Source organism: Pseudoliparis swirei, chromosome 3 (genome assembly GCF_029220125.1).
Source record: "Pseudoliparis swirei isolate HS2019 ecotype Mariana Trench chromosome 3, NWPU_hadal_v1, whole genome shotgun sequence".
Lineage (NCBI taxonomy): Eukaryota > Metazoa > Chordata > Actinopteri > Perciformes > Liparidae > Pseudoliparis > Pseudoliparis swirei.
Window position 1 is genome coordinate 13,023,691 of NC_079390.1, and position 20,671 is coordinate 13,044,361.

Here is a 20,671-nt window from a genome sequence, read left to right on the forward strand (position 1 = left end):
CACATAGAGACAGACAACCATTCACCATATATATATTTTAATATTTTAAATACATTTGTAAATATATAAATGCTGGTGCCTTATTAGACTTTAAACCTAGCTCTTTTTTTTGTATGTACACATTTCTTTGAATCTCACATCCTGACTTGACCCGGTCTTAAAATCCTGCTATATCATTAAGTTCTGCAGTAGGCCCACCCCATATAAGCAGATTGCGTTATGTAGCAGCAACGACAAACTGTTTTATACATACAAAAAGTAAAATTAAAATAATTTACAATGAGAACACTCTGTGTTCGGCTTAACAGTCTATTGAAGTACAAGTTCTCACTTATTTGGAGACACCATTTCATCAAGAAAAACATTTATTTACATAAATCAACATATTTACAATAGTATCTTCAGCTTTACAGAATGTCCCTCTCGCCCACAAAAATCTTCAAAATACCCGAATGAACCTCATAGTTTTATTAATGCAATTTCACCAGAATTTTACTGTAATTCCACAATGATGTAAAACAAATATTACAAAGCAATTCACGAACATGTACGAAAGCAAAACAAACAGAGAAAACGAGCTGCTGCAAACAAGTGTGTCCACTATTGAGTTTGTCAACCCTGTCATCAAATTTGCAAGCAGGAAAAATAACAACTGATTCCTGCTGACAGCTTGAACAAGACAGTGTCTTTCTATCTCACCTGTCTTTCTGTCAGAGACCGAGTCTGGTTGTTTCTTATGCAGGTTCCACGATGAGGGTACAAGGTGACAGCCTGATGTTCTTTTGGAAAACAGTAAAGCCATATCAGCCATGCCAAGACAGGACATAAAAAACAAAGACTGAGCAACACTCCAGAGGCAGAAAGATAAATTAGCTAAGCGGCGAGACACCGGCTCCACAAGTGTCTGACATGTGTACAAAGCAGCGTACAGGACACAACTTGCCAACAAGAGGTTAAAAAGTGTTTTGAGCCACTGCCTAACATGGGATCTTGGTTGCATCACATATAGTCCAACCTGAACTCCTGCCAAGTAGATGGCTACATAGCCCACTGTAGAGAATACACCTTCCTTGTTAGCATGCAGAAATCCCTTTTCTCTGTTATTGTTGTGGATGAGAAAATCCTTCAGCCCCGATGTCTCCAGAATGAACTGGTAAACTCCGCTTATCAGAAGTGCAATGACCCATGACCGACTGACTGGTAAAATGACCAAAAGCACAGAAGCCACAACTCTGACGATGGCCAGTGTGAAGAAAAAGTTCCAGTGGACGCCATATTCTGTCACATGCTCCTGGTAGCCAGACATTTTTAGGCTCACCAGCCTTCCCATACCAAGAACAACCAGTGGCCAGACAGATAGGACCTGCTTTGCGATGTGATTCAACTTGGATCCAGAGATGTTCTTCCCCCGTGCCTCTGGACAGACAAGGGCATTTGCAAAAACATACGCTCCAACGCCGAAGTCCATAACCCCAGTCCCATAGGTTTCAGTTTTAGCATATCGCCTTGGGAAGATACTGAAGTCTACGGCAAGGATGCTGATGGCTGTTTTCACATTCACGAAGACTCGGAAGATTGTCACAAAGGGAAGCTGGTCGAATTGAACGTGACTCTGAAGGAAGGTGCCAACAGGGCGATGGCTGCCAAGACGATAAATATAGCAAAACACACAAGCCGAAACGAAGCCCAGGCTCAGGATGACCTGGCAAAGAGCTTCGCTCAGAACGGTGCATGACAGGACAAGGGGAAGAATAAGCAAACAGAAGTCTAGAAGCAGGTGTGAAATCAATGGGAGTGGCAGCGGAAGAGTCCCCCTGGCCCGATGATACAGCGTCAAAATCAGTCCTCTGCTGATGAGGCACAGTGGAGTGAGAAATGAGCCCAGGGCCACCTCCTGCAGACTGGTCCCACTGAGATTACTGACAAATGCTTCCTTCAGGTCCCGCTGAGACATGGCCTGCAAACATTCAAATACTTTTAATAACATGTACTGTATTTAGGGTCAAGTAAATATGAACGTTTTCAACAACTTTCTCAGATAGTTTTCCTGAGAGACTCATTTTGTCTCAGCATATTGTTTGTAATTTGAAAGGGCACCATGTCTTGGTGTTCCGCCATCCTGTGTGATTAAGCTAAATAAAAACATTTGATCGCAATAAAAACTCTCAGATAGTTTTCGACTAGCACCGACCGCGAGATATGGTCATGGTTCTCTCATCTATTCTGCGACGTTTAATAATACGTGATCAATAAAGTAGTACTCACCACGTATGTGTGTCTACTAGACTACGGAAATGAAGGCTCACGAAATACCTGTTTCACAGCATATCAATGTACAGTTGCTTGACGTCCCCGTGTGCAATGCTAACCTGCAGCAAGACGACAGCAACAACGCTTCCGCATCCGGCCTCATGACGCATTCAGGACAACTCGAATTTCTGGAAACTCACCAACCTGACCAATACTTGAGTTCCCATGGATACAACAGTTGTGGAAAGTCTCCTCTGGAAAACAGTAGGCAACTACTGTATATAATGTATGTATATAATGTAATAGATCATGATAATGACGGTTAAATAGCTCAAGTTTAGAGTATCGAGGAGGAACTGATAAACACACGATGGTCATTAATACTCGCTTTTAGATAATCAAAAGGAAAACTGCATACAAAATAAAAATATAAAGTCCTAATTGTTGTTAAGTTGTGTTGAGTGGTCTTAAAAGGTATGTCCTGAAGTTATAATCTTATAAAGTAAAAGTAATTTCAAGGAAACCCTTAGCTGTGTAATTATCAGACAACTTTGGACACAGGTCGGGCAGCTGGGCCCCTGAAGCGTCAGCAAGAGGGCGGGAATAAGTGGGAAGTTTAGGAGTTTTTGAGGCAGTCGGAAAGGCAGCAGACGCGGATGTCCCCCAGGAATTTCTGACAGTTATGGAAAATATTGAGGCTCAGGACTGCAGTGAAGAACAACTCTACAACGTATCGTGATTAGTGTATCGGCGTAGTTCCTGTCAAGGGGTTAGGTTGACTTGTAAGACAGACACAACGGTAACCGGTACAATCAATGAGTTCTGCCGACAACCGATGTATCGTCAGAGAAGGACGCAGGAATGGAGGGGGAACGGTAAGGACGTGAAGAGGACTCGGCCACGGCTCCTCAACTGGCTTGTGTTGAGGTCTTCCTTTTCGGTCTCGAGAATGTAAGAGTTAATGATAAGTTAACCTGAACGGGAGTAATGTTACATTTATCAACGTGTAACGTCCACTTCTGATTGGTTGGTTCTTATTCAAACTAGTTGTAACCTGTGAATAATACCGTAACCTAGCGGTTAATGCGCCACATGGAAATGAAGTTGGTCCCCCGTGTGTGGAGTAATCTAAATGACGCCACATGTAGTGGTTCAATTCAACCTTGAAAGAAAAGTTAACAGTAGCGCACACACGCACACGCACACACACACACACACACACACACACACTAGGTAAATTGTCGTGGCACGTTTAAATGCTGTCGGAGCAGAGGATATTATCAGCGACATCATGTCTGACTCGGGCTGCTGTAACGTTTCTGTGGCTCACATATGTTAGTTGCTTGTCTGCGAGTATATAAATGGCATTCACTAAATTGCCAGATTTATGACGAGTTTGGTTTGAGAACTGGACAAGGGTTACTCAACCAAGTGAATCAAAACGTAAGAAACCACTCTGTGAGATATGTAATGTATTGTATACTCGGATATGTATTTATGTTCCATTCGGCATTGAATCAATTACATTAAGACTATTTACATGGTTTACAATAGCCCCGATGTATGATGGGATGTAGGCTTCCTGCGATTGGATTAAATCTGTCTGAACACATGTAGCTGTTGACAGCTGACAGGCTGCAGGTGCTTTACATCGGGATCGTAGAGCAGGTCAAAGCAGACTTCCATTTGTCTGAAGTGATTGTGACTGAATTAATTTCACATGACGCGTGGACCAAAGTGTCTCTGAGCTCTGTAAGACAATGGGCTATCAATGCAATAAATAGAGCATGTGATGTATGACTGAATCCTTGATTTACATATGAAATCTTCTGTAAGATGTTTGACAGCTTTCTCAAAGCCAAGAATAACAACATGAACAAGCATGAAGCATTTCATAGCTCGGGAAGGTTTGACTGTATGGACCAACAGAATGTTTGTTATCTTGATGGATAAAATACTTATTTTGCTGTATTGTTATGATGACTGAGTGTGGAGCTTGGAAATGTATCATGAACAAAAAATACAACCATTGCAATTAGAGTTGATGTCATGGTGACATCAGATGACATCTGTCTGGTTTGTTATGTTGTGCCCTCCATTGTGGGAATATCAAATACCATATGCATAAAAACCCAATTTCCTCTTCCTAGCTTTTGTGTGATCATCTTGCACATGTCTATCATTAATGTTATATATATATATATATATATGTGTGTGTGTGTTTTACAAGTCTTCTGTTGCTCTCCCCAAAGTGTCAGTTCATAATTGAAACATTAATATAACATATTTTCTCATTCACATAGGAGAAAGGATTTTTACAGAAAGTCCATTCTCCTCCCTCGTCCCTAAATGATTCACTGGAGGGAGAGATCCAGGTCTTCCTCATTGATGAAGATCAACTCCACACTTATGACGACCTCACCAAAGTCAACCCAGTGACCCCATCAACAGGTAACATGATTAATCAACAAAGAATCCCTTACACCTAATTTGATGGCATGAATCTTAAATCCCTTGTGAGTGCTGAGTGTTTGACGCGCTGCATCAACTTAGTCTTTTATTTACTAAAACGTAGCCAGTGTGACACAGTGTGACAGTGTTTCCCAGCGCATGTCACCTTGGACTGCAGCATTTGCTGTGTATTGTTTAACCAACATCAAGATAACATGTGCTGTGTCACGATAGAGAAAAATAAGAATGCATGAGTTACTGCTGTGTCCACAATGAGAGGGATCACGTTTCACTCAGGTTAGTGAGCCAAGGGCATGATTTACTTCCTGCTTCCCCAAAACAAAAATGGTTGTACTGTACAGTAGGGCCACAGGTAAATATGAAGCATAATATATTATAGTGTACAAACTTAGTGTAGATTTTAATGTTTGGTTTGTTTCAGCCCTTAAGGGAGAAAACATAACAGTACAGGTTATGAACAGCAGAGGTCAGGGTGTGATGGCATGAAATTGCTGCATCTTTGATATGGATAATGTTCTTTTTTTATAGATACATCTCTTTTTTTTAGATAATCATATATTTACCATTTTAATGCTGCTGTATACTCGTGTTATTTCCTGTTAAGTTAATGTCTCATGATATTTAATATTTTCCTCCTTTTAGTGCTGAAATGCCTGCAGGCCAGGTACAACTTGAAGGTGTTTTACACACATGCTGGCTGCACCTTGGTGGCTCTAAACCCCTTCCAGCCAATCCCAGACCTCTACACCCTGGATGTGATGAAGGAGTATCACAGCGCTGCTCAGCCTCAGGTATTTAATAAAAGTAACAACTGTAACTTGTGTTCATTTCTCGAGAGGCCTTTTTTTTATTGTGGTGCAAGAAAGGGTGTGAATGGTGAGGGTGGGTGCATTTTTAATTCTTGGCTTTTTCAGAGGAATAAGTCATGCACTAATGCAGACTTTAAAAAATAACCCAACTGGTACGACTAAGTCAACAAGTCGGTATCAAGCAATATTTCATAAGAATTTCAAATGTTTTCCAACTTTGTAGAGCTTCAAAGTGCATGGAAACATCAATCTTGCTGTTTTGTTGTCAAACATAATTCCTCCAGTTCCCTGTCTGCTTCCTTCAAAGTCCATCCATCCATTATCAATACCGCTTATCCTCATTAGGGTCGCGGGGGCGCTGGAGCCGATCCCAGCTGACATAGGGCGAAGGCAGGGGACACCCTGGACAGGCCGCCAGTCCATCGAGGGCACATATAGAGACATACAACCATTCACTCTACATTCACACCTATGGGCAATTTAGAGATCAATTAACCTGACGGCATGTCTTTGGACTGTGGGAGGAAGCCGGAGAACCCGGAGGGAACCCACGCTGCCACGGGGAGAACATGCAAACTCCACACAGAAGGACCGCCTCGACCGGGAATTGAACCCACGGCCCTCTTGCTGTGAGGCGACAGTGCTAGCCACTACACCACCGTGCAGCCCCTTCAAAGTCAAACTACTTAAACTCTGGCAGCTTGTGAAGTCCCTGGCGGCTCTCCTGGCAGTCTGAAATGACCGGTCTCTTTAATAAGTATTCTTTTGCCAACAGGAGTTCAAACCACATATCTTTATTGTGGCAGAAGGAGCCTACAGGAATGTCCAGGGCCAGCTGGAGCCAGTGAACCAATCCTTGGTGGTCAGTGGGGAGAGCGGCGCAGGAAAGGTAAACCGGCACATCGTGTGTTTGTTACGCTTCAGGAATAAAAGTAACCTACTTTGAGTATTGGCCGAACCGGAAGGGATGTCTTGTTTTTCTTCTTCAGCACTAGTGATTTGTTTTGAAAGAATCGCTTCCAGCTTCTGAATGTTTTGCTCTTCTCTTGTGTCCCAGTTTTTAAACTAATCGTTTCGGGGGTTTGTTGTCGGCCGAATAAGCAACTTGAAAACAATAAGTAAAACCTGATAGCAATTCATCTTAGTTTTTCCTTTTTCACATCCTGGTTGGTTGATTAATTGGGGAAGATAAGGAAGATAGTTGGCATGAACCGTCGCTGGCAGTTCCTCTCTGAGGAAAACATCACTGCAACGAGCAGGTCCCAAAATATATTTAAAAAGGATTAAGTGAGGAGAGCTGAAACGATTGGTATATTTAATTGATTCAATTAATTGATCGTCAACTTTTTAGATTTGTGAATAATCACGTAAGTCGTGTTTTCTGTCACCTCTCCGGACCTGCAGGTCAGCAAACAGTTTGAAGTTGTGGGAACTTGTGGCGGGCATTTCCCTTCCCACGTTGCAGACGGAGGCGATGGCTGTTAATTAGGTCACGGGAAAAGGCGTCAGCGGGCTTTTGATTTGTTTTTCGTTACAGACATGGACGTCTCGTTGCCTGATGAAATACTACGCCACCGTGGCGGCGTCCAGCTCAGTGGTGAAGAGTCAGGACACAGTGGAGAGGATAGAGAGGAGGGTGCTGGATTCCAACCCCATCATGGAAGCTTTCGGTGAGATAATGGATGATTTTATGGGTGTCTTGTTAATGTAAATGCAAGAACTGCGGACATTCACTGAGTCACCACTTCACCCTCCATGTAGGCAACGCCTGTACGCTACGGAACAACAACAGCAGTCGCTTTGGGAAGTACATCCAGCTCCAGCTGGACAGGTACTCACAACCGCAGCTGCTGCACTCTCTTCTTCATCACGCGGGGTAGCGCCCGTACAAGCTGTTGGTCGGTTTAACGTGATATTTCTACATGAAGGTGTCAGCTGTTAGTTGGGGCGTCTGTGCAAACCTATTTGCTAGAGAAGACCAGGGTGGCCTGTCAGCTGGCTAATGAGAGGAACTTCCACATCTTTTACAAGGTGAGGTAACAGGGCTGCACGTGTGGTATTTCAGTCTAATATGACGACATTCATGAGTGCAGATGTTGAGAGCATATTTGTTTTTCAGATGATGAAAGGGGCCACAGATGAGCAGAGGAAGGAGTGGAAGATGCCATGTGGGCAATGTTTTGTGTGGCTGCCAAATTCTGAAAAAACTGTTGAGGGTTTGTATTTACTTTTTCATGTGTATTTAAGCATGTTTTGTCTTTTTCTTCTATACAATATCTTGGGTTGATTCTTACAAGTTTCTACTCTTCATGTGTTGTTGTTTTACAGAGGATTGTTTTCATGAGACGGTCGAGGCTATGGTTCATCTGGGCATTAATACAGAAAGGCAAAGTCAAATATTCAGGGTAAGGTACTCTTCATCTAACCCATCTAACCTTGTTGACAAATACATTATTAAGCACTTGTATATGCTACATTACAACTACATTCTAGTTATGGCTTCTATCAGGATAATCATTTCATATCTCTAATGATATAGCATTTTTTCTGAAAAGTCAATGAATAGTCTATATATGAAATAAACACATTGTTTTGTATACCCCTGTGTACATTATTTACTTTAAAAAAAAGTAGTTAATATACTTTAAATAGTTTAATTAGTATTTCCTTATTTTATTCAGAGTGCTTGTGTCAAATGAACATCACAGTTTTATGTGAAATTATGGAGAGGGAAAAAAAGAATATTCACAACTGTACACTGACTGTTTACCTGCATGCACACAAATATGGAGTAATTTGATAAAGTTGGATATTTCATATACATTTGAGTTAGTATGTGCTTGTTATGATCAATTTAAACGACGTGTATCACGATGTCTCATATTATCACCCAGTCCTACTTGTAGTGTTGTTACATGTGTACATTATGTGTTATAAATGATTATATACTGCTTATAAAATGCTAAATATCGGGGTTAATGTAAACGGTTACCTGTTCATACATTTTGAGTCCTATTTTTGTACTTTCGTTTTCATCATCTTTCTATCTCTGTAAGCACAGAAAATACTTTCTGTTTGTTTTATTCTGATTGTTGCATTTCAGATATTAGCAGGGATTCTGCAGCTGGGGAATGTGAACTTCTACTCTTCAACAGATGAATCCCAACCTTGTAGTCTAGATGAACAATCCAAAGGTATTGGATCAGATTTAGTTTCAGACAATTTATCAACTCACTTCCAGTTATTCAGAAGTACAGAATGATGCTCAAAAGATTTTATTTACAAAGAAATGTAAAAAATAAATCAAATCCATGATTTGATTGAACAGACATGAAATACTTCCACTCCTCTGTGTTTTAGACTTTTCTCAAAGGGCGGCTGAGCTGCTGTGCGTCCCCGCCGAGGAGCTTCAGATGTGTTTAAGAGTGAGGACGTTGAAGGCGGGGAAGCAGAGCGTCCTCAAGCCCTGTTCCCAGGCCGAGTGCAGCATGAGGAGAGACTGTCTGGCCAAGGTCATCTACGCTCAGTAAGAATGAAGATTTGATCACGAGATCAAGCAATGTGTTAATATTATGTGGGAAGGGTTCTGGTCATGCAGAAGCTTGTTTTTGTGCTGTGACGTAGGCTTTGTCCCCAAACACTCCTTTCCACCAAACACTCAAATGTTTAACCATCATGTCCTTTTGTTTACAATAAATAGAGAGGAAGTTACATCTGTAAATCGCTGTTTTATGATTTTTAAAATCTTTTTATTTTTTCCTCCAGATTATTCGATTGGCTGGTTACGTTCATCAACAACAGCATATGTGCAGACAAATCCACTTGGTGCAATTTCATAGGTAAAGAAATGATTGTCTTTTATTTAATTGAATATATATTTCTATTTGTATTTTGTTTCCCCAAAGTTTCTGCTCCTCAGCTCCCACATTCCTCTCTTCTCTGATCTCCAGGAGTTCTGGATGTGTACGGGTTTGAATGTTTCCAGAATAATAACCTGGAGCAGCTGTGCATCAACTACGCCAATGAGAAACTGCAGCAGCACTTTGTGTCTCATTATCTCCGAGCTCAGCAGGTACCACGGCCATCAACTTTCCACGCAGAGATTCTGGAGAGCCGTAGTTTCTCTGCTAACTTCAGACATTCAGGATGTTTCGTGAAACCTCTGTTGATAAACAGAACAACTTGTTGCACCTTGTGCAACGTGAAACAAATATTTTGTGCTTGAATATTTATGTTTATCTGTTTCTCCCAGGAGGAATATGTGTCAGAGGGGTTAGAGTGGTCCTTTGTCAAATACCGAGACAACCAGAGCTGTCTGGATCTTCTTGAGGGAAGTCCTGTCGGTGTGTTTTCTCTTCTTAATGAGGTATGCTGGTCATTTATTTTAATTTTTTGTAATCTTTATTTTATTGATCAAAATGTATTTTATATCCCGCACACCCAAAAGCAAACAAAACTGCACATACTAAAAATGGGAAAACAAAACACAACAAAAACCCTAAATAATAATAATACAAATAAAAAATATACAACAGTTTTAAAAGTGAAAGAAATTATACATTTGATGGATTTATATTTGTTTTATGCTGAAGTCATGTCATTTTTATAGAAGAATCACAGACAAATAATCGCCCCTAACACTTTGAACTCTTACTTTCTAAGCATTCACTTTCTTGGTTAAAAAGTTGACAACTTTTTACTTGCGTGTCCTACAGGAGAGTCGACTTAATCGAGTCTCGGACGCAAAGACGTTGCGGGTTCGTTTGGAGAAGGAGCTCTGGGAAAACGCCAACATCAGCTGGGACAAGTTCAGCAAGGAGCCGCACTTTACTGTGGCCCACTACGCTGGCAAAGTCCACTACCAGATACAGGGGATGGTGGAGAAAAACAAGGTGCGTGCTACCGAGAACAACTTTTAAAATTGTGTTCAAAGAGTTCACCACAGATTTATCAGCTCATCTCCTCCTGGACTCTGTGTTTTAGGACCCAGTGCCACCGGAGCTCACCAGCCTGCTTCAGAAGTCTGACAACCCTCTGCTTCACCAGATCTTCACTGATAAGGAAACTGAGAACCCAACGACCAAAGGGCTCAGTAAAGTCACGGTGTTCTCCAAGTTCAAGGTGGGTGCCAACTTAAAGCCTTTATCACAGGTTACAGTAGCTAGATGGGGCTTGTAGATGAGAGAGTTTAGTCCGGGCACTGATTTGTGTCTTGATTGCAGAACTCTCTGGAGAGCCTGATGAAGATCCTCCACACCACAACTCCTCACTACACTCGCTGCATCAAACCTAACCCGGACTGTAAGCCGCTGACCTTCAAAAAGGAGGAGGTAGATGTTTGTTTTTTCCTTTCATGCCGCCATTACAACCGAGGCAATGCTTTCTATTTTCACAAACAAGGGGAAGGTTTTAATGGTTATTCAATTCAGTTTATTTGTATAGCCCAATTTCACAAATTACAAATGTGTTAGGTCATCATGCAGCTGGAGGCCTGTGGGATCGTGGAGACTATTCATATCAGTGCTGCTGGCTTTCCAATAAGGTACAACACAAGTGTCTGTGTTAACTTTAATCTTGAAGAGATCAAATGGGGCTGTATGAGATACTTATACATAGTTGGTGTGTTACTACCTACAGTAGATGGCGTCCAGCTTGCTCCCGGTTTGGAGAAGCAGACAGGAGTAACAGAACGGGAGCAATCTACGACTATAAATATTTGGACAGTTATCTTTTCCTTTCTGAAGCCATTTTATCCTTCTATGCTCTATTTAAAGCCACAAGACATAAAGAATCGTTTTACCATGCAGAACACGTCACACGGAACACAGGTTCTCGATCGAGGCAGCAGTTCTGCGATGTCAAATTACAGTTTTTGTCAAAGGAATGTTGAGGCCTTGAAGAGAGTACAGATGAATAACTTCAGGCCCGTAGTCCTGTCCGTTTCTCCATACTGGGGGCGGGCTGATCGCCATCCAATAGGTTAATACTCTACCGAAGTAACTCATCCAAATCCTTTTTGTGTTTTGCTTTTCTTTGATTTTGGTTAACTCGTCCTTTCTGTTGTACAGAATTCCTTTCGAAGGCTTCATGCAACGTTATGGACTGATTGCCAAACATTCCATTTTGAAATCGGGGAGTTTTGGTAAGTTCAGTTTGTTCCGGGATCAATTTACAGTCCATTTGTCATGTTTACTAATGACAAAGATTTATTCTATTTCCTCATTTTAGGTCCGCTGATTTATTCACATTTCCCTTCATTAGCCCTCTTAGTAAATGTGACCCTCAGTTCTCTACTCTCCTCGGGACTTTTCCATTCGGTGTTTAAAAGCAGGACTTTCTAACCAAATTTGCGACTTCTTATGAACTTTCCAGGTAAATGCATGAACCTCTGACTATCGGAGCTTGCTTAGCATGCATCGTGTTTCCTTTCTCATTCCTTAGCAATGCATGCTTAGACTTAAAGTCATTCTAACACTATTTAGCTGCTTTTTAGCCATGCTAGCAGTGCTGTTGGTCAGTCAGTGTGTCTGCCTTTATGTTCCATTCGGGATTACGTTAACTATTCCATGGATTGCTATTCGATTTTGTACAGACATTAATGTTCCACAGAGGCTCTTATTGACTTTGGTGATCCCCTTATATTTCTAGCATCACCCTGATGCTTAAATGTGAGGACTTTAATGAAAAGTATAGAGCATAAAATTCCTCTTCCCCTCAGGATGAACTATAATAATGCTGGTGATTTCCTGACTTCTCCTGTTGTGCCACCACAAGGTGAAATCATTTGGTTTATAATAATAATAACGTTATTTATATCGCACCTTTTAAAAACAAAAGTTTACAAAGTGCTCTACAAAGAGTCAAGGCAAAACAAATGGAATAGTAAGAAACAAATATAACATTTAAAATATATATATATTAAAATTAAAATAAAAAACAGACAAACTAAATTAGGGGAACCAAAATTCTGCATAAAAGGACAAGATCACTTAAAAGCTGTTCTATAAAAATGGGTTTTAAGAAGTGATTTAAAACAAGTTTCTGATTTATTAACAAATACCTGCAAAACTATTAAAATATCCATTGACCTTGGCTGTACTTTGTGTTTAATCCAAACTAACAAAGGCTAGGGAGCATAGTAAACATTGTACCCGCTCAACATCGGCTCGTTAACATTGTTGTTAGCAATTAGCTCAAGTACTGCCTTGTTGCGCCACCGCATGGCTGTACACTCACGTCTTGTTGAATGAATTTTCAAGGAACCTGCTCGCTAATCACTGAATCAGGTTTGAAAGATTAATTCAGTCATCGTATCGGAATCTGTGGAATCTGCCGCATGCTGTTGATTCAGATGGATTTCACTTTTTACCTCATTGACTATATGTCCTTACTTGAATTATGTTCTAATGTCCCTCTTAGATGCGCAGGCTGACAGCAGCGACGTTCTCCGGCGGGAGGTGGAGAAGCTCCTGAGCGTTGTGCTACAGCACAAGGCGTTTGACCCCTCACACAACCTAGACGGCGAAAAACCCAATTTATGGGTGCACTGCGGAAGGACTAAAGTGTTTCTCACCCAGTTGATGGTCAGTCATTTAGAGATCCTCACATCATTTTAAATGTTTGTACAACTTGGAACAGAAATGCTCGGGGCGTAATAACCTGAAGTACAGCAAATTGCCCAAAATTTATTTTTCGATCTGGTCGAATGGTCTGTTGTTGGGTGTTTCAGTTGCTTAAGAGGCCTGTAGACCAAGGGCTTTGGTTTTTTTCTGGAGTTCTGACCTGCCCGGCTGTTGTCTCGCAGCTAGATTCGCTGGAGGATCAGAGGAAGAAGATCCTGTCCCAGTGTGCCTTCACCATTCAGTGCTGCTGGCTGAAGCACCAGAGTCGCAGACGTCACGCGCGCCATCAGTCTGCTACTCTGATCCAAGCAGGTAAACTCTTAGTGCCCGGTCCAGGTAGCACTGAGTGCACTCTGTGTGGCCTCAGTCTCACTGATCAGACGTTCAGGCTTTGACCTTATTGTCTGGCCAACAGGAACCAGCTGGCACAGTCGGTACGCAATGTTTGCAGGCTGACGGTTTATCCCTTCGAAGGAAGCAGAGGGGATAAACTCATCTGATTAACTGTTGATGACTGATGTTCTGAATGGAAGGACATAAACCTTTGTCTCCACAATGCAAAGAATGTGTTTTATGCCTCCCCCAGTGGTGCGGTCGTGGCTGGTCAGGAGGTGGGTCCAGAGACGCAACAGCGCAGCTGCAGTCATCCAGAACACCTGGAGGAAGTGGAGGGTGAGATTTTTGAGGAACAGATATCGAGTCTTATGTTTTCTTTCTCATTCTTTATGGTTCAAAGCTATATAAAGCCTTTTTTGGAACCAAAGTGATTAGCGATAAATCTTGTGAATATCCTCAAGTGATGAGTCAACATCAGTTGGTGCTGAAGACTGCGACTTTGAAAACAGGGGGGAAACCAACTGGGTGTTGAGTTAGAAAATAGTGATCTCACCTGACACTCCAATGTTACAGGACAGCAATATGAAATCTCTCCAGGGACTATAAATAGTCTTAGCAGTAGCAATAGTAGTGTGTATTAATGTGCACTGGCCCTGTTTAAAAACGACAACAAATAAATGGGGAGTTCTAGATTATATATAAAGTGTTTTTGTTTTTGTGGCAGGCCCTATTGAAATCCTTGGCCGAGACGGAACTAGATGACGCCAAGGACCTTGCGGAGCGGGACTTGCCAGTATTGAACCCTGTTATCAGGGAGCGGGGCTCCGTGCAGCTCTCCTCCATCCAGAAGCCCGTCACAGTGCGAGGGTGGCCAATGGGCCTGGCTCTGGCCTCCACCCCGTCCATCACCATGTCTCTGACAGCCACAGGCTTCCAGAAGATGGTGTCTGTCATGGCCTCCCTCCACCTGCCCTCCCAGAGAGGGGAGTATACTGTGAAGCCCAATCAGTACTCGCAGGAGCTCGCCTCCATACGGGCTCAACCCAAGGTGAACCTCCCATCAGGTTTTTGTCATCCGGATGATTTGTTATCTTTGGTCATTTGAGAATCAACGTATTATTTTTTTCAGGGATCTGTAAAGCTGCACTATCAGCGCTCTCCACTTCTCTACGCTGACACGCAACCAGACATGAAGAGTGACGTGACGGGGTTCAACGCGATCCTGCTAGAGAAAACTTTGTAAGCGTTCCCACTCTGCTGAACACTAAAGGTGGAATACATGGACATGTCATTGCAGTGCAGCATCTGCTCTTCCATAATCTGACAGGGACCTGCTGTCATTTTGTTAAATGTGTTTGAAAGTCATCATTCACAGCTTTCTTGAATAATGCCAAATTTGGATGCAAAGGACCTTTACCCTGGCTCAAATTGTTTTTTTCACCCACCAGGTTAGGTAACATAATGTGCCTTGACCTTATCATAAACCATCTGTAGTCACCTTCAGGCTCCAGGGACTAAAAAAAAGTGTAAAGAAAATCATATCTGATTCTAAATCACAGACCGTAGACTGTCCAGATAACTGACCACTAACCTGCCACATCTGAGATCAGACCTAATCATTGGACAGAGTTATGTCACTGCAGGACGGAGCCTTTGGTCCCCGTTTGGAATCCTGTAATTAATAAAATCATAGCACCTTTAAAACAGGACCTCAGGTTTTTGTATAACTTTCTTTTGGACTATCTAACTATTGGGCCTTTGACAAGTGCCTTCCTTAAAATCTACACCCTGTCAGATACAGATTATATCGCAACATCCTGCATATATTTTGAGTGTTATGTGTGTGTGTGGGCGGGGGGGAATCAGGGTGTATTCAGCAAGTATTGCACATGTAAAGCACATATTGCACATTAAAACCAGACCTGCTGACATACGGACATCGAGAAGACACATGACTCGTGTGAAAAAGGGAAAGGTTAAACCAAGGTTTATTGAAATTGCTTTTTATATATATACACACATCTGTAAAATATTTGCCTAAACCATTGTATTTTAAACGGCTGCAGTCCAACACATTAATCCAAGTACTTTTACACGAGTGCTGTTTGAGAACTCGAGCCATGATAGCGTCACATTTGACTATGCAGAACATATTTTGCTTTAAGTAATGTTTCATGTACCGTAGAACACGTTTTGAACTTGTGCAGACTGCTGTTAATTCCTTTAATATCTTCATTGGCTCTTTTCCAGCTATAGTCACTCAGTCATGACAGTTTGAAATGTGTAGTGTACCAAGGGATTAATGTATATCATGACACGTTAATATTTAAATGTCGGTGTTAATAAAAATGTAATGGATACATTTTCCTTTCACTTTAAACTTTGTCAACATGTGATCAGCTGTTCCACAAGTAACCTTTTCAGCTGCACTGTAAAGCGATAGTTTGAAATATTTCAGTTTGTATTTGAACACAATAGTGTATCATGACAAGGCACAAGACAGTAATATATCGACAGGAGATCCATGCTAATGTGGAGACTTTATATGAAAAAATATTCAACGGTCATCCAAGTAACTGAGGGAACAATTTTACAAAACATCAGCTTCACTGGCTGTCAATGGTTTGACTTCATTTGACAATTTTCAAACACCGATCTGAAAATTCCACGAACAGAGGCTCCTGCATGGCAGCCTTCATAGCAACGTCTTTGCTGTCTGCGCCGTCAATGGAGCGCAGTAGTAGTCTCAGATGGGGGTTGCAAAGAAGATCCCGGAGCTCTTTCGATTGACCTGTAGAGAAATAAGAAAACACAAATTACCCACATTAATATTTTAAAAAATCATGTATGTGGTTGAGTGAATACATTTTGGATAAAGGGACATGTGATGTTGCTGCCAAGTGTAACAGATAAAAGATGCTGTTGGATTATTACCTAACAGCTTGAGCCTCTGTAGAGGCGCTTTGTCAACAAGGTCCTCTTCATGCAGAAGATCCTCAACAGTCCACGTCTCTGCAAAGACAGGAAAGCAAAAAATGCCTTTTAACTCAGTTAAGTCCCACAGCCATTGTTGTGCCTTTAGTCTACTATATAAAATAACCACAAGTAAAGCCTAAATTGTATTTGACTTTTACATACTTGACAAATTACTTTTAATTTGTCAAGTATTGATAATATAATAGATTAAAATGAGAACATGTGTGTAATTATGGAGAAACGTTTTTCCAGCTAACTATGTGAATGCATGTAAAGATAAGAGTAATCAGATGTCAATATTTTGATTACATTGGGGGTAGTATTCCATGAAGCAAAGTTTGTTAAAATGTGTTTGTTATTATCAAGTTAGACATAATGATGATCATAACATCTCCATATGATTTCATCACGATGTGATCCAAGTTGCCCAGTCCAACCCGTTATATTTCTTTTTTCTCTTGCTGACTGAGAAATAGCACCATACCAGAATTGAAAGAACCCACGGCTTCGGGATCAATAGGTGCAGGCTGCTCAACGGGTAGGCAAGTGTCTAAGGACAAAAATAATGTCAATGGTAGGTCAGTGGATGGATAAACATTGCAATGTGATCGCAGTTTGTCTGAATGGCATTTAACTACATCACTAATAAACTGAGCTCACGCTCATTTACCTTTATGCCTCTTATAACAGCCAAGTGAACAACTGGAAAAGGGGGAAAAAGGCCTAATTAAAAACAGACACTGATAATGACTCCATAATAATAATATACAGTGACATTAGTACACGGTGTACATATACTGCAAAATGTTTCAATGTGATCCTTCTCAATAGGGGATACCATATATTACTATACAGTTAGGTTGTTACTAAAAGTCCAAATTAATGAGTGAATGATCAATTAATTCATGAATCACAACTATGTGTGGTATGATTCGTTCTTCAATAGCGGGAATCGTGGCGTGTGACGTCAAAACGCACATCGTTTGGAGCTACGTAGATTTCCGTCCCATGTGGTGTTGATGTCCAAATTGTTTTGCACGTGTCACTGCAGCGGCACGGTGTGCGGACACGCGCATATCTGTCTCTTTCTTCATTCTTAGTTACAGCCGTGCTCTTGTTTTTAAGTGGCACGCGACCTGCATGACTAAACGTGCGTTAAGTTACAGTACTGCCATGTCACGTCAACTGAATCGTTAATTTAGTAAACTAGCTTTAACGTTAGCTCATGGTCGATATATGTAGTGTTATCTTTAGCCAAACAACTCGGTCGCTAATTGAAAGCTAGCTTTAAGAAAGGTATTTAAAGTTACTTACTATCTTATTTTGCAGGACGGACATTTGTATTTTGGTGTGTGTTCGCTGCACACACTGCATAACTGCATTCTGGCGCGTAAAAAACAAATAAGTGACAAATAAACTGATTCAAATGCTCGAAGGTCCTCGTGCGTGTATGAGGACCAGGAAGTGAATGATATCAATTCCGGTTGGGAAATCCTTCCTTCAAAATAAAAGTATCTGACTTTAATGGTGGAAGCCCATTTTCGCTACTGTAATGAAAAAAATAAAGATCCTGTAAGTCAGTGGTCGCCAACCCGTCGATCGCGATCGACCGGTCGATCTCGGAGACGTTCCCTGTCGATCTCCAAAATAAAATGAAAATAAAATCAGAAACACATTGTTCCTCGTTCTCGAACATTTTCTGAAGTGTCTTCTGAAACGTTTTCTTCCTGACTGGAACATCGACGATAGAAAAGATCTCCGCCTGATTTTAATGAACGCCTGAAAGCGGGTTCTCTGACAGCCGTGTTGTCAGCTGTGCTCCCCGAAAGAGGGGAGCGTACCACAAGTGAGGCGCAGGGGAAATGCAGAAAGACCTTTATTCATAACTTTACATATTACACAAGTTCAAAGTACAAGGACATAAAACTACGTCATCAATAAATAAATGTTGTAATGCCTGTACCTTAGTGTAAATGTTTACGTTACGGCATTTACAGGTTACGCCTGCGCATGCGCAACTGCGGAGATTATTGGCGATTTGCCAGGTTTTACCTCCGTGAGATCGGCTTTTCTGCTTTTGTCCTTCAAAACAAAAGCTCAACATTGAGCTTTTTTTCTTGTCTGATGGAGCAATCTGGTTTACTTGAAAGTGATTGCAATTATATTTATTCTATTATTTGAAAAAGCACAGATGCAGGAGTCACAAATGGTGATTCTCATATTTATTATTATTATAATTATTTAAATCTGAGGATGTCTTTAGAGCTGATGTGAATGTATTCACCAACGGGCTGACTTCAGAACCAGTCCCAGATGATAAAACTTTCATGAATACCACATTTGCCCCGAAAAACTCATCAGTGAAGTTGAGAAAATCACCAAATCGGAGACCAGGAGCTGGATTACTGACAGCAGCTCACAGACGGCCTCAGACTGTCTGTCTGTGTTTATGAACTAACTACAAGCTCACAGACAGAGTTCAGTCACAGCCATCACACTGACTGGAGTCACATGACTTGATGGCATTATGATGAGAGCTGAACTTACATGAGTTGCACTGACTGATCATGTTGTCAGTGTTGTGTTGTAATGTAAATAAATACAACATTTATATTGGTAGTTTATCCAGCTGCTCATTGAAATGTGTTTTTTCTTGTTCATATTGTGTGTGGTGAACAAATATCTTACTTTTTATATTGCACTTAAATTCTGTGTTCCTGGTCTCATCAATTTGAAAGCTGGACCAATGTGTTTTGATTTCATTCAATTAGAATTAGGCCAAATAAAAAGCCTCAATCTGGACCGTCGTTTTCTCTCAACGCCTCAATAGGTAGATCTTGCCGGTCATGAAGGTGGAGGTCAGTGATCTTGGGCTCAAAAAGGTTGGTGACCACTGCTGTAAGTTATTAAAATGAGATACTATCTTAAAATAATTACTTAGAATGTCATAATTATATATCAGTATCTCATAATTTTGAATTAGTATATAATAATGACACATTATCATTAGCATATTTTAAGTATGACCTTATATCTCATTAGCATCTCATAATTAGGACGTAATATGTCATTAGCATCTTGTAATTAGGACTTAGCAATTCATAATTACGACTTAGAAATCTCGTTAGCATCTCATAATTATGACTTAGTATCTAATTTAATTAATTTTTCAGAATTATTACTTATTATCTCATAATATATGACTTATAAAACTTGACTATATAAAATGACCATTCATTCTGAAATGCACAAATCTCTTTCTTGCCTACGGGCCATGCCTTTGAGCATTTTTTGAGACAACTGAAAGTTTTCTGCATAAAAACTCCTCTGGGATACAAAAAGTAAACATAGCAGGCCTTCATTGCTCCTGAAAAAACACTGTGGACACAGGGAGGGATACATTCATAGAGAGCATGGAAGATGGTTGGTCCCAATGCGAGGGACTAAGGAATACATTCTTCTTTTAGAACAACTAAAAACACAAAACAGTAACAAACATGTACGGTGTGCCTACTAAACAAGTAATTTATCTTTTATTCTCTTCTGAGCAATATACATAATACACTCCAAGCTGGTTAAGTTAGGATCACTTTTATTGAATCAAAAATACTGTATAATATATTCAGCACCTACATAAATAACTACATAGCACTATTTATCAGGCACACACCACTGACCTATATATATACAGTAGGTCAACACAAACTACACTTGCACGGCTGTAACTTGAGAGTAGCTGCAGAGAATGGAATGGAGAGCTGTCACGTGACTGATTACAGGGCATGTTCCCGGTGTAACAGCGCTCGATTCACTGGGTTAGGGAAGGAAGGTAACCTCGGCCATGGTCAACATCAGAGATCCAACTTTGTGTCCGGATCTGTGTGAACATCAGAAATAAATGGTGATCCCAAATCATATCCTGCAAATATTTATATTATCTATTCAACTGCAGATTGTTTTTCATTAATTACTAATTCGGTCTAAATTGCCAGAAAAGACCATCTCGATTTCCCCAAAATGTATTGGTTTTTTTAAGCCCTAGTACAATTAATTACCTAATTGATATAAAAAAATGTTTTACTAAACTATTCTGTTGAAAAAGAATCGCACTAAATCCGATTTTAAACTATCAAAAGAAGCAATTATTCCACTTGTGCTGCAAACAGAGCATGGTTTAATTTCATTAGGATTCAAAACGGAAAGGGG

The 20,671-nt window shown here is 40.8% G+C and overlaps 3 protein-coding genes across 7 annotated transcripts; 1 reads left to right on the forward strand and 2 right to left on the reverse strand.

Moving 5' to 3' along the window:
- Positions 1-20: 20 nt before the first annotated feature.
- Positions 21-2,373, reverse strand: pigw (phosphatidylinositol glycan anchor biosynthesis, class W). 2 transcript variants are annotated; one of them, XM_056408878.1, is made up of 2 exons: positions 2,266-2,373; positions 21-1,957 (listed from the first exon to the last, which is right to left on the reverse strand). In XM_056408878.1, exon 2 carries the CDS (start codon positions 1,952-1,954, stop codon positions 482-484), a length of 1,473 nt encoding a protein of 490 aa, XP_056264853.1. In that variant the 5' UTR covers positions 1,955-1,957; positions 2,266-2,373; the 3' UTR covers positions 21-481. The 2 variants fall into 2 exon arrangements, with proteins under 2 accessions (XP_056264853.1, XP_056264857.1); XM_056408882.1 differs by having other exon boundaries at positions 2,314-2,359.
- Positions 2,374-2,890: 517 nt separating this feature from the next.
- On the forward strand, positions 2,891-15,852 carry LOC130189147 (unconventional myosin-XIX). 4 transcript variants are annotated; one of them, XM_056407842.1, is made up of 24 exons: positions 2,891-3,125; positions 4,554-4,701; positions 5,365-5,513; positions 6,307-6,420; positions 7,069-7,201; positions 7,293-7,362; positions 7,460-7,562; positions 7,651-7,747; positions 7,860-7,936; positions 8,635-8,725; positions 8,892-9,057; positions 9,297-9,370; positions 9,482-9,603; positions 9,784-9,897; positions 10,247-10,423; positions 10,515-10,652; positions 10,754-10,861; positions 11,003-11,073; positions 11,600-11,673; positions 12,951-13,114; positions 13,336-13,465; positions 13,740-13,825; positions 14,214-14,537; positions 14,619-15,852. In XM_056407842.1, exons 1-24 carry the CDS (start codon positions 3,066-3,068, stop codon positions 14,730-14,732), a joined length of 2,904 nt encoding a protein of 967 aa, XP_056263817.1. In that variant the 5' UTR covers positions 2,891-3,065; the 3' UTR covers positions 14,733-15,852. The 4 variants fall into 4 exon arrangements, with proteins under 4 accessions (XP_056263817.1, XP_056263844.1, XP_056263835.1 ...); XM_056407860.1 differs by lacking the exons at positions 2,891-3,125; positions 4,554-4,701 and having other exon boundaries at positions 5,434-5,513; positions 5,877-6,420; XM_056407851.1 differs by lacking the exons at positions 2,891-3,125; positions 4,554-4,701; positions 5,365-5,513 and adding an exon at positions 5,530-6,160.
- On the reverse strand, positions 15,461-20,341 carry znhit3 (zinc finger, HIT-type containing 3). Its single transcript, XM_056407882.1, has 5 exons — positions 17,780-20,341; positions 17,136-17,167; positions 16,950-17,015; positions 16,424-16,501; positions 15,461-16,280 (listed from the first exon to the last, which is right to left on the reverse strand). Exons 1-5 carry the CDS (start codon positions 17,845-17,847, stop codon positions 16,120-16,122), a joined length of 405 nt encoding a protein of 134 aa, XP_056263857.1. The 5' UTR covers positions 17,848-20,341; the 3' UTR covers positions 15,461-16,119.
- Between the last annotated feature and the right edge of the window lie 330 nt (positions 20,342-20,671).

Coding starts and splice junctions, on each gene's coding strand:
- pigw (XM_056408878.1), bottom strand. CDS start 1,954: ATGTCTCAGCGGGACCTGAAGGAAGCATTTGTCAGTAATCTCAGTGGG.
- LOC130189147 (XM_056407842.1), top strand. CDS start 3,066: ATGAGTTCTGCCGACAACCGATGTATCGTCAGAGAAGGACGCAGGAAT. Junction 3,126..4,553: donor GCAGGAATGGAGGGGGAACG/GTAAGGACGTGA, acceptor TCATTCACATAG/GAGAAAGGATTTTTACAGAA. Junction 10,862..11,002: donor TGACCTTCAAAAAGGAGGAG/GTAGATGTTTGT, acceptor CAAATGTGTTAG/GTCATCATGCAGCTGGAGGC.
- znhit3 (XM_056407882.1), bottom strand. CDS start 17,847: ATGCAGTTATGCAGTGTGTGCAGCGAACACACACCAAAATACAAATGT. Junction 17,016..17,135: donor CTGTTATAAGAGGCATAAAG/GTAAATGAGCGT, acceptor TTTTGTCCTTAG/ACACTTGCCTACCCGTTGAG. Junction 16,281..16,423: donor ACAGAGGCTCAAGCTGTTAG/GTAATAATCCAA, acceptor ATTTCTCTACAG/GTCAATCGAAAGAGCTCCGG.